A 13653-nucleotide genomic window follows, 5' to 3' on the forward strand; every position below is an offset into this window, starting at 1 on the left:
CCGTAAACAGTAAAATTAAATTGTGAGAAAGAAAAGAGCGTTAAGAGGAAAGGATACCGTTTCTTTCTCCATACAAACGTAGTCGACTGTTTTCTCCCTGGATAATGACACTAGATCAAATATTTTTTTTAAACATAAAACCTTAAGCTGCCATGACCATGCCCTTATGTCTTGGTTTTTTTCATATTCTTATTATTGTAGGGAGTAGAAGTCTACAAAAACTAGAAATATTGTCTAATTTTTTATACATTTTCAGACATTCATTAAAGAAAAATTAAACACATTTACGAAAAAACGAGAACATAAGGGCATAGTTGAAAGTTTTTTTTTAGTTACATAAAAAAAATTAAAAAAAACTGTCATGTTTTGGGGTGAAAATAATCGACTACGAAATGTTGTTTTGGTCAATAATTATCTACCTAAAACGGTCTGAGCTGCAGCTGTCCCTTTCTTGTCTCAGGGCGTGGCGGCAGCATACAGCAAGACAGGAACATTTTATTCAAATACCTATTTTTTATATGCCTCTCAGGTACCCTTTCCTCTTAATCTGTATACAATAAATCTGGATTACCTTTGGACTTATGACTCTATCAACATTTCCATTGACTGGCATAGCTTTCGGCGCAGGCGCGACTGGCAAATGATTCGAAACTGGCACTGGAATTGCAGCTGGCACTATTGGTATCTGCGTTGCGGGTAAATCATCATCTTCGATATCTACATCCTGAGCGTTTAATGGGTCACCTTCACGAATCCTTGTCGGTGCTGGTTCGACACCAACTATTTCGCCTGGTATGCCTAAAAGAATTTCTAAAATTTAAATGTTTATTTTACTATTTATTTTTTTGTTATTATTAAGAACAATTTTTTATTTTTGTTAGTAGGGTATGTTGATTTTAACGCAATGCCATTGTCGCTGTCTGTAAAAACTAGGCATTCTCTTGAATCAACAGAAATTAAATTCTTCTTGTTAAATATAACAAAATAAATATCTTTATCTATAATATACACACATGGTCGTCTGTTCCTAAGGTAGTCAACTGAATGCTTGTGTAACTGCTAACCGCCATCTGATATAGCTACATAATTTTTTCGATAAATATGAAGTAATAAGACATACATAAATACATACAAATTAAATCTAGACTGAAGGCGGAAATCGAACCCAAAACCCCTGGAGCAAAAGGCAGAGTCACTGCAAACTGCACCAAAGGTTTAGTCCATGATAATATCATGATAATGAACTAATTCCAGTATCAGTAACTATTTAGGAACGTTTTATCCCAATTAAGAAGCGGAAAACTCTATAATAAGGTCGCCATGAGGTCACGGCATGTCAAATGTTTTATGCTAAGCCGTACAGCCGTTTGTTATTGCTAAATTTAAGTAAGGTAAGGTTTCGTAATGATAACAATGATGACCTTTGACTTGTTCATAGTTATTTCATTGTCGCTATGCCAAATTTAGGAAAAATTGTGATTGAAATTTAAAAAAGGCGGTAAAATAACTTTTCGAAATACTTTCAGACGACTGCGTCTAGTTAATTTATTCTTTTTTTTGTACTATAAATTATTTTATTGTTATTTTCAGAGCTGGGTTTGTATAAAAAAAGAAACTATATAGAAATATAAATATAGAATAATATAAATATATAATATATAGAATAGAAAAAAAGAAATTATAAAGAACACATACACAAAAAATATACCGATAAAAGATTTACCAGTTAAGCTAGTAGTATAAGTAGATCTATAAATTAATTTTTAGCTCTAAAAAAAGGCGCTTTTTAGCGCTAAAATTTTCTGCTCAAATATGGAGCAGCCCAACTATTGAGCATAGGAAAGATATTGAGCATATATCATACCTTGAGCGCCAACACCAACTCCATTCAAGCCTTGTTCCTCCACCGCATCCAGAATTTGAAGAACTCCTGCTCGAAAGTCTTTGTAAACTTCTTCTGGGTTTCTTTCGCCGTTTATCTGCAATTATATTTTAAAAATATTTTAACTAATTTATAAGAAACTAGATGTATATCTATAATATAAAAATGAGTCGCTGAATGTGTTGCTAAGCGCAAAACTCGAGAACGGTTGGAACGATTTCGCTAATTCTTTTTTTAAAATATTCCTTGAAGTACGAGGATGGTTCTTACGGAGAGAAAAATTCTAAAAAAAAAAAAAAAATTATATTTCCTGAAAAAGTCTAAAAACAACACTTTTCTATACTCCCATACAAAAGATTTGTGATAATACTTAAAAGTCAATTTGAACTTTAATACCATACAATAAAGTTTGTGTTAGGCGATACGAAGTTCGCCGGGTCAGCTAGTTTGTGAAAAATATGAACAAAAGACTTTCTCGCACCTATAAATATTTGACAACAAAATGACAATGTTTTTGTCAAAAGACATCAAATGTTTCACATCTAGGAACATTTTCTGACTTCCACAAATATTTCAAAAGCAAAATTAGCCAGATCGGTCCAGCCATTCTCGAGTTTCAGTGAGACAAACAAACAGTAATTGATTGATATGTATATAAAACAATTACTAAACGAAGGACTATTTAATAAACGAAGTCAACATTACGATTTCTATGACTTAATTTATTTCAATTACAATATAAAACAAATTTTAACAATAAAAGTAAATATAAATACATATATTCTTTAGTGTAGAGGAGACTCTACCTAAAGTTTGAAAAAGATCGCTACTATGTAATAAAATCACCTGTTTTATAAAATTACTAGCGACCCGCCCCGGTTCGCATGGTTGTGAAAACTATCAGTGTTCCTCTACTATATTATGCATGTATTATACATATAAACCTTCCTCTGGAATTACTCTATTTACTAAAGAAAACCGCATCAAAATCCGCTGCGTAGTTTTAAAGGTCTAAGCATACAGACAGCGGGAAGCGACTTCGTTTTATACTATGTAATGATTTCCAGATGTAAATAAATATCTTCAATGTTGTATAAAATAAAGAATATTATTTATATGTAACTAAAAAAACACTTAATATATATAATATAAAGTAAATTAAAGATATCCCAACATACTCGTATATGTCTCAATATTGTAAAGAGTCCTGACTACCAAATAATGACACGGCATCAAACCACTTATTAATAAGCTATAAATTTATACAATCTTCGATACTATTTCGATGATTGAAACTCTAATAATTTATTTTCTATTTTCCAATTAATGGAACAAATAGAAACGATTTCTTCGTAACAACAGAACTCTGAGAATCGAGGCCGAGGTAATTAATGAGTCCATGTATTCATTAATGGAAGTTTTTAGCTGACACGTGTTTTACTATGTCTTTAATCTATATTTCATACAATTTTACTGTAAGAATGCTAAAAAAAAATTTAATGAGATAACTCCTCGCCTTATTGCCTCCACTGGTGACAAGAGGGCTGGTGCATCATTGCCCAGATAATCGGCATAGCGATTCAACGGGGAAATGCTGCCAGCATTCCTGGCACAATTCCACGCGGACATGATTTATACCAAAACTATCTGTAAATATTTAATTTTTAAGTTGTGAATTGTAAATATGTATAATGTTTAATAAACTATTGTTTCAAATAAAAGTGTATATCTTATCATACAAAGCTGAAACTCTGTCGTACTGATTTTCTTAGAGTAATTTGAAGCAGAGCGATTAGCATAAGGCTTTAGTTTAAAATGTTATTAAAAATTTAGTATTATAGTATCCCCACGTTAAATATAAAACTGAAGTTTTTGTTAAACAGTAATCGAAAATAATGTATTTCGATCCATAATCCTTTTTCTTTAAACTGGGAAAGAGACTCGACCTAAGAAGAAGATTACAACTAAATAATACTGCTTTCAAGCAGTGTTGTGTTCCTGTGGTGTGCTCCTGTCCTGGGGAACTTGCGATGCTTCTAGTGCTGCAAGCGTCTTTAAGCTAAGGTCGCTTACAATCAGGTAAGCCGTACGCTTGTTTGCCGACCTAGTAGTATAAAAAAAGATATTAAGGTGTTGGAGCTTTAGTGCTAATCGTAAAACCATGGGCAATATTAAACACTAGACATCAGGTCTTGGGTAACAACTACTACCCACTTATTTTTAAACTAGTTCAACAAGAACACATACCTTATAACTAACTTACAATCATATTAAATATTGTAATAGAATACGAATCGATCGCAGGAGTAGTTTTTAATATATTTAAGCAATAATCTATAACAGAAACGAAGTGAAATTGGTTTGGAGGACGAGGTCGTGCGAGTGTGCAGGTGTGCGGGCTGGTGTGAAAATTTAATAACGACGAATATCGAGTCCGGTTCGCTTGTATACGATTTTCATTTACACATGTTCAAATCGGGGTTGATCTAAACGGTTTAATGGAAACACTATCATTTCCACGCCCTTGTGAGAAGGGGATAAAGTACTGTACTTACACTTATTGTATCTACACACTTTGAGTCTGTAATATGAAATCAAAATAACTTTATCCCAATATACTTCAAAAGCACCTTCGAATCATTACTTACAAAGTATTTTTTTTTATTGTTATGAAGACTTGTTTTTCATTAGATTAATATTAAAAAAACGAGTGTAGTTTAGACCACACGACTAATGTAAAACTTTTTTAGCTCTTCTAACTTCTATCTCCCTCTGAACTTCCGTTCGCCTCACCCGATCAAACTTCTCGTCACGCATCCATCAGCTAACCCCCCAAGTCAAACGTGCGTTAAGAAGTTTAACTTCAATAACTATTGTATTCTAAGAGTACATTTCTCTTGCTCACTCTAATGAGTGAATTATGTTTCAGCTTTCAATGTAATCTATATAAAATAATAAATCGCTGAATGTCTTGCTAAGGAAATCTATAAATACTAAACCAATTCTAGCCATTTTTTTTAACTTTTTAATATTTTTTCGCGATTGTCTCTATCTATAATCTATATAATCTATATAATATATATAAAAGCGAAAGGTCACTCACTCATCACGAAATCTCCGAAACTATAACACCTACAAATTTGAAATTTGGCAAAAAGGCTCCTTATAGGACGTAGACATCCGCTAAGAACGGATTTTACGAAACTCGAACCCTAAGGGGGTAAAACGGGGGTTGCAAATTTGTATGAAAGTCCTATATTTTTGAAGTAAGAGACTTGAAATTTAAAATGTATGCTCTATAGATGATGAGAAGGTGTCCGAATAATGTATCTTTAGAAATCAACTCTCTTTTGGGGTTAAAACGGGGGATGGTAGGTTCACTCACTAATCACGAAATCTCCGAAACTATAACACCTACAAACTTGAAATTTGGCAGATAGGCTCCTTATAGCGCGTAGACATTCGCTAAGAACGGGTTTTACGAAATTCGACCCCTAAGGGGATAAAACAGGGGTTGGAAGTTTGTATGAAAGTCGTATGTTTTTGAAGTAAGAGACTTGAAATTTAAAATATATGCTCAATAGATGGTGAGGAGGTGTCCAAATAATGCATTGCAATCTATATATATATATATAAAAGAGAAAGGTCACTAACTCACTCATCACGGAACTCCATTGGTCTATCCATCCAGGTTGGACTAAGATAAAATTTGGCAGGGAGGTAGATTATAGTTAGCAGACGTCCGCTAAGAACGGATTTTACGATATTCCACCGCTAAGGGGGTTTAATTGGGGTTGATAGTTTGTATGAAACATATACAGCCTGAAAATAAAACTAAAAATGTGGTGTATAGAGAGATTTTATAAAAATAACTATTAAATTATACTAAATTGTGTCTTTTAAAAAGTTATTCAATTTGATAAGCATTTCAAGTGACTGAAATAAAAAAAATAATTTGCGTTAAACATCTTAATAGTAATGCATATATTCATAACCACGCGGACGTCGTCGCGGGCAACAGTTAGTGTATTATAAAACAAAGTCCCCAAAAGTGTATGTGATCGATTCGCTCAAAATCTACTGAACGGATTTTTATGCGGTTTCACCATTGGAGAGAGGACTCCACCGTTGGCAAGAGGAAGGTTTACGGAACGGCTAAGCCGATTTTGATGAGAGTTTCACTGGAAGTTTGCCGGCAAAACTTTGTGACACACTAATTTCAACGCGGGCGAAGCCGCGGGCACTGCTAGTACAAGATAATTCTTAGTCAAGAAAGGTAAAAACTGTTACTTTTCTGCTTTGTTTTGCGCTCATTGCATTTATGTATGTTTTGAGTTTACAAAACCCTCCATAACGTCACAATTACATAATTATATAATTTACGTCCTACTGAGGATAAGTCAGAGAAGCGTTAATTATTAACCTAATATAATACAAATATAATTTATTAATATAAGTAATGGTTACTTATACATAAAAAAATGTCAAAACGTTTGAACAACCAGTGCAGTCTGTGTGGCTACGGCACTAAAGAATTTAGCCACCCCCGCTCTTCCCGTGGGTGTCGTAAGAGGCGACTAAGGGATAACAAGGTTCCACAACCACCTTGGAACTTAAGAAGCCGACCGATGGCGGGATAACCATCCAACTGCTGGCTTTGAAATACACAGGCCGAAGACGGGCAGCAGCGTCTTTGGTGCAACAAAGCCAGTACTGCGGTCACCAACCCGCCTGCCCAGCGTGGTGACTATGGGCAAAACACATGAGTTCACGTTATTTTTGGTGTAAACTTGTGGAGGCCTATGTCCAGCAGTGGACTGTATAGGCTGTAATGAAGATGATGAACCAGTGCAGTCGTTCACGTTAAGTGCTTCATAGTAAAAAGTAAAAACATAATTTTAACCAAAGTTAGCATTTACGGATCGATTCTGCTGAATCATCGACAGCTTTGTACATATTTCTATTTTCCACGAATATTATACCAACCGGCTGTCATGCGAGTCATTTTCAAATAATATGTATCTGCATTTACGCATATATTATTAATGTTTTTTTTTTTTATCATTAGAAAACTTTGTCATGTAACCTGTATGTTTTGAATATATCAGATTTTTTTCCTATTTTGCATGTTGTTAGATATTATGTACACGTGTCTCAGAAGACTTGTAAATTTTCCAGTAAAGAGAGTGGCGTTAAAGCTTCAAACTCTTCTTAAGATAAATTAAAAAAAAATTATAATTCTATTTTCGTGTTGTTTGATGTCATGTATCATGTGTTTAGTAAACAATATTCAGCATTGTTGAAATAGAGCGTGGCAGGAAATATCTTGCTACAACTTGGAGCAGCTACACTAAGGAAACACCTCACAGAAGATCATAGGCGTCTATAGACTACAGTAATAGGACCTAATAAGTACTCACACACACACAAACACCCACACACACACACACACACACACACACATCAGCCTATCGCAGTCCACTGCTGGACATAGGCTTCAACAAGTCCGCGCCAAAAACGGCGTGAACTCATGTGTTTTGCCCATAGTCACCGTCCTGGGCAGGCAAGTTGGTGATGGGAATCCTATATAATAGAGTCGTGGAATAGTTACAGGCTCTCAAATACAGAATACTACTAAAATCGTAAATAAGTGTAGTTTATTAGGATTACCATAATTACACCATGTAATTGACTGGCAACATTTGAACACTTATGCAATAAGAGATTTTAAAGACCAACATTCGTCACTTCTAAGAGATCTGAAGCACGTACTTAATACGTCAATAACAACAAATCCATGCAGATATTCTAGTATAGTGAGAAGCACAGAAAACTAGACCTGATACTACAAGTATTCTTACTTACATCACATACTACATACACACATATTACTTTCTAAATTAAGACCAAAAATCCCATAAACAATAACAGATTCAAATAATTTCGGTCATAAATAATACGTAATATTAGAAATAAATTTATGTTTTACAAGACAAGACTTAATTGTAGACACATTTAAGTATAGGCCGAAAACTAAATAGTAATTATTTATTAAGTTAATATACCCTCGCGATGGTTAAGTCGCATGGGAGACCACAGGTGTCTCCTTTGTCTATGTCGTCCTAGAAATTTCGTATAAATTCTAGATTTTAGTAACATATTTTACAGCGATATCACTTTATTTATTCATACATTTCGAAGTATGACCCAAATTTATATATATCTACGTTAACATTTTTTTTTTTAATTTGTGTTACGTACATAAAAGCATTGTCTCATAATATCTATGGTTGGTTGAGATTCACAGGTTTCAGTGTAGGATTACATAGTTGGTAATGATGTGTGGACTTAGTGACGCTGTATTTCATGCAAGATTTGAATTTTGAAGAAAAGAATTTTGTACTAAAACACACCTATCATATAATTTTTAAAATGTTAACTGCGGAGTTTCTTGCCGATTCTTCTCTGCAGAATCTACATTCCGAATCGTTGGTAGCTTTACTTTTAAAAACTAGTGATCAAATTGAAATTTTAATTTGTAAAATGACGATTCGAAAGTACTTTTGAAGCCTATTTGAATAAACTTGTTTTTAAATTTTGACACATGACTATTTGGAGTAGAAATCAGCCTAAGAATTGACCACTTCTATAACTTATGGTGTGGTATGGTTATACTGTGGTGAGAAAGTACTTTTGTCTTGTTTAATCTATGGTAATTCTGTACTCAAGGAAATATGCTTTGTTCTTATCCATTCTACACAATATCGGTATAGTTGAAAGCCATTAATTCAAATTGATAAAAATAATAAACATGTTCAATAAGTTTACTAAATTAGAAAAAGCTTTATTAAAATAGGCTTCAAAAGAACCAAAGATTAGAAATTAAGCTAACATCAATTCGGAATATAGATACTGTAGGGAAGACTCGGCAAGAAACTCCTCAAGCATTATTATTTATTTATTTACAGAAATAAAAATAGATACAATTTATGTGATAAACAGTGCAGCAAAAACAACAGCAGTTTAACAGTACACTGTGTTTCAAAAGTAATAATACTAAAGTACACACGATATTATATACTAATATAAAAATATGATTTTAAGCTATACAAATATTAGATTATACATGTGAATATAATTGGAAAAAGAATGAACATCAAATGGTTAAAGAATAATGATAATTATAATAAACTAGCTGACCCGGCGAACTTCGTATCGCCTAACAGTCGATTCTTTAATTTTATTAATTTTTTTTTTAGAATTTTTCTCTCCGTAAGAACCATCCTCGTACTTCAAGGAATATTTGAAAAAAAGAATTAGCGAAATCGGTCCAACCGTTCTCAAGTTTTGCGCTTAGCAACACATTCAGCGACTCATTTTTATATTATAGAAATAACAAATGTGGCCATTTCATTCTCTCTCTATATGTTGGTCTAAAAAGATTTTTTTAAATATGTTTTTATACTTTTTATTTTGCATTTTTTCTTTTAAATTCGATGGCAGATTATTATTTATTAAAAAAGGAATAATATATTCAAGCGTACGTTTTCCATAAAAATTACTATGTCTAGGTATTTTTAATGTTTGAAATAATGTGATTAATTAATTAAAATGTTTATCAATTGTAGTCGCTGTTGGGAATTAGAGCCAAACAAAATATGCTGTAAAAATATTAATTAACACAGCGGTACCGGACATTTGTAGATCAGGTCAAACTTAACCGATTTTAATGTGGGGGAACAGATTTTTAATATTAATTTATTTATCGCACTAGTATTTTAAGGTGGAAGCATTATTTTTTCCCCTTTTTTACATTTTTTTTTTTCATAACAAATAATATTCGGCCCGAGCTTTTTCTGTCCAATCTTACGGGTAGCTTTCTTTGAGTAAAAACGAGTGTTCCTTAGACCACACGACTGAATCAAAACTACTTTAGCTCCACCTAACTTATATCTCCCTCTCAACTTCCGTTCGACTCGTCCGATCACGCTTTTCGTAACGATCCCGTCAAGCATTCACCAGCGTGCGTGCGTAAAAAAGTTTTACTTCAACAATGTTGGTTCAACAAACATTTGTGTATTGGACGCATTCGATCGTACAAGCTACCCTTGACTCGAAACGAACTTGACATCAATACATCGATATTATCAAAGTTCTAAAAGCTTGTATTTGTGTTTTGAAATATGTACATATATTCGATAACCACTGAGGTTCGAACGATGTTTGTTTACTTTTTGTTTTGCTGTTGTTAAACCGTCATTGACAGAACGTCTGATTTTCGGAACAGTTTACGTAATAAATTTATTTATTAATTTAATCACTGCCCAGACAGACGTCGTTCTGTTAATAGTTAACAGTAAAAAAAAATTTTTTTTATTTTTTTTTTGTATTAAAACCTTCCGTAGGCCTCACGGAACATATATATATATATAATAAATTAGTCGAATTTGTCGAGCCATTCTCAAGTTGTGCGCTTCATCATAGGTTTTTACGTCTATTCCAGACGATTTAAACGGTGCTTGTGTTGCTTGTACAGCCATCAGAAAAAATGCTCTTCAGACATTTTTTCTGATGGCTGTACAAGCCGATACGGGAGCGGCAGACTCTACCACACACCGAACAGGGAAAAGATGCGCTAGTTTCATTGATGTCGCTGTTTTGCGCTTGCAACGCTGCGCTTGGTAACATTCATTTTTATGAATATAGAAAGATTACCAATAAAATTCACAAAACCTAAATACAATACTGTACTGTATTTGTACAATGTGTTTGCTTAGAAACGATAAAAAAAAACCAATTTCAATCACATCGACAAGTAATACAACGTGGACAGACGAAAAAATAGTGTAGTAACGGGATGGGATCACAAAATTTCATTAAAAAAAAATCTAAGCAACACACATAACAAAGTACAGTCGAATTAAGAACCGCTTCCTTTTTTGAACTCAGTTAAAAACCACAATTAAGTAATCCCACGATTAAATATTTACAAAAAATAAATAATAATTTCAATTGACCAAACAAAGATTACTTCACAATAAAAAAAAATCGTGGCCCATGAGGGGATCGAACCCGCGACCTTCGCGTTATTAGCACGACGCTCTAACCAACTGAGCTAATGGGCCTGTTGACTCTATCGTTGAAAAATAAAATCATTACTCATGTGACATTGTCTGAAAGAAATCGCTTCTTAGCGATAATATTACCTTTGTACACTTATATTCTATTGGAAATTAATATTCTTTATGTTGATTTCTTTAAAAGTGGTAACAAATGGCAAATGAGAGAATAATAACCACTCTCTATTTCTCTCATGTAAGCGAAAGTTTTAATCAATTAAAAGTAAGTATAAAAACTTTGTACACACATTAAAAATCGGTAGCCAGTTAAGTAAGCATTTTTTTTTCTACCTTTGCAATGACGCGTTAAAGAAGGTCTTTATATATATATACAAATAAATAACATTGGAATGTCTGTTTGTAATATTAAAATAACTACTTTTAACTAAATTCATATGTATGTATACACGCTACACATACCAAAATAACATTTTTTATAATTTTTGTCTGTCTGTCTGTCTGTTTGTTTCGGCTAATCTCTGAAACGGGTGGACCGATTAACGGGACTTTCACTGGCAGATAGCTTTTACTTTTATTTATTTTTATTTATTTATTTATTCTTAATGTACACCAAAATACAGACACATATAAAGAAAGATACAATACAAGATGTACAAAGGCGATCTTATCGCTAAATAGCGATTTCTTCCAGATAACCTTTGGGTACTGGACACGATACAGTAGCAGCGGTTAGAACTTTTTTATTTTAGAAATTTATTTATTATATAACTCCGCGAACTGAACAATAACTTTTTGTTAGATTCCACGCCGACGAAATCGCGGGTCCAGCTAACATAGGGAAACGACTTGAAAATGTTGCTTTTTTTATTCATATCTTCAAATAACATACAAATAACTAACAACTAATACTAAATACTTTTGTAATATACAAAAGTGTAATCTTTACAATATGATAAAATAATAAAAACTGTATAGAGTTATAAATCAATAAGCGATTAATTATTATCAATGGGTCATTGTCCTGTAACATTTAAGTCATCTGCTACTACTACAATGACTGTGGCACTGGCATATTGGCACTACTATGTTGGCATTGGCAGTCTGGCGCGTATGTAACGTAGTAGTCACAATTCATCCTGTAACATCCCACTGCTGGGCATAGGCCTCTTTCTCCATGTAGGAGAAGAGTCGCAGCTTAATCCACCACGCAGCTCCATTGCGAATCGGCGTACGTAGTTAGTACTGTCGAACGTAAATAAAAGCACCAGTAGTGGTCGAGACACTGACATTGTACCTGACCGTAATATGACATGGCGGTCGATACTAAACGTGTACATGTTTTATTGATGGCTATTGATCTGTCACAATACGTACTCTGATGTCAGGGCTGTTAGCTCCGCCTGTTGCTCCGTGTATTAACATATGAACACCATAAGAATATATGGACATAAAAACGGGTTATTTGCCATGTTATTTACATGATATAAGCTGTATTGACTTTCACGATTATGCGTTTCGACTTTCAATCCCTAGTTAAAAAACTGGAATGACATTTGGAACAAAAATAGTATGAAGTAAAACCATACGAAGTTCCATCATTCATCATCATCATTTCAGCCTATTTCAGTCCACTGCTGGACATAGGACACAAGTTCGCGTCAAAAATGGCCTGAACTCGTGTGTGTTACTCATAGCCACCACGCTGGGCTGTCGGGTTGATGACCGCAGGGCTGGCTTTGTCGCACCGAAGACACTGCTGCCCGTCTTCGTCCTGTGTATTTCAAAGTCAGCATTTGTATGGTTATCCCGTCACCGGTCGGTTTTATAAGTTCCAAGGTGGTAGTGGAACTGTGTTATCCCTAAGTCGCCTCTTAGGACACCCACGGAAAAGAGGAGGTGGCTGTATTCTTTAGTGCCGTAGCCACGCAGCTACAGGACATACTAAGCTCCATTTAAATTCATTTAGTAATTTCGGTATAGGAGGAAATCCTACCGGGGGATCCGTTTATGAAGCGTGAATCGTTTATTATTTAAAAAAAAAACTGAAATACAGTTTTTGCAGTATCAATTAGGTTTACACAAAAAAATAATAATTAAAATGTCGACTATATTCATACTTCAAACTGTTACAGTTATAAACTCCGGCGAAATTCGTAGCGCAACTTTTTTTCGTGTAAATGTAGCTTTTTTTATTTTATTAGTCTACAAAACTGACTACAATCGTTTAAGAATACAAAGGTACAATACACAAAAAGTACAAAGGATATACAATCTGAGTTTCAAGTTTTTTGCGCCTATTACTGAAGTACACATGTCTGTAATTTGTAAAAAAAAAACAATGACCTTGAAGTATCTTTATATCAGTGGCAAACAAGCATTCGTTCCTCCTGATGGAAAGCGGATACTGTAATCTATGGCTGCGTGCAACATCCGGTACATTGCTTGAGCTGCCTACTCTACTCCTACCGGATTTTTTTTTTTCAATAATTTCAACGGACCGAGTTGGATCTGTTACAATTTTATGACATACACTGTACAGACATTTCGTACATTTGTTATATTTATAACACATTTTATACTCTATAATTTTTACCGTTTATCAACAGCGGTTAAAATCGATATTACACCAAGTTCACGTGACACACGGTTTAACAACCTAATGGTCACGTATGATTATGAGGCCCGCTCATT

At 33.8% G+C, this 13653-nt stretch overlaps 1 protein-coding gene and 1 non-coding gene across 2 annotated transcripts in view; both read right to left on the reverse strand.

Annotated features, from left to right (window-relative positions):
• The window catches only part of LOC123668896 (adenylate kinase isoenzyme 5), a 41200-nt gene that overhangs the window by 4518 nt on the left and 23029 nt on the right, over nucleotides 1-13653 (reverse strand). Inside the window, exons 6-7 of the mRNA XM_045602589.1 lie at nucleotides 1865-1979; nucleotides 572-798 (exon numbers count right to left, since the gene is read on the reverse strand). Of these exons, the coding sequence (XP_045458545.1) occupies nucleotides 572-798; nucleotides 1865-1979 (342 nt within the window). The remainder of the gene's footprint in view (nucleotides 1-571; nucleotides 799-1864; nucleotides 1980-13653) is intronic.
• Nucleotides 10934-11007, reverse strand: Trnai-aau. The gene has a single exon. It is a non-coding gene; the product is annotated as a tRNA-Ile (tRNA).

This window comes from Melitaea cinxia, chromosome 3 (genome assembly GCF_905220565.1).
Source record: "Melitaea cinxia chromosome 3, ilMelCinx1.1, whole genome shotgun sequence".
Classification (NCBI taxonomy): Eukaryota; Metazoa; Arthropoda; class Insecta; order Lepidoptera; family Nymphalidae; genus Melitaea; species Melitaea cinxia.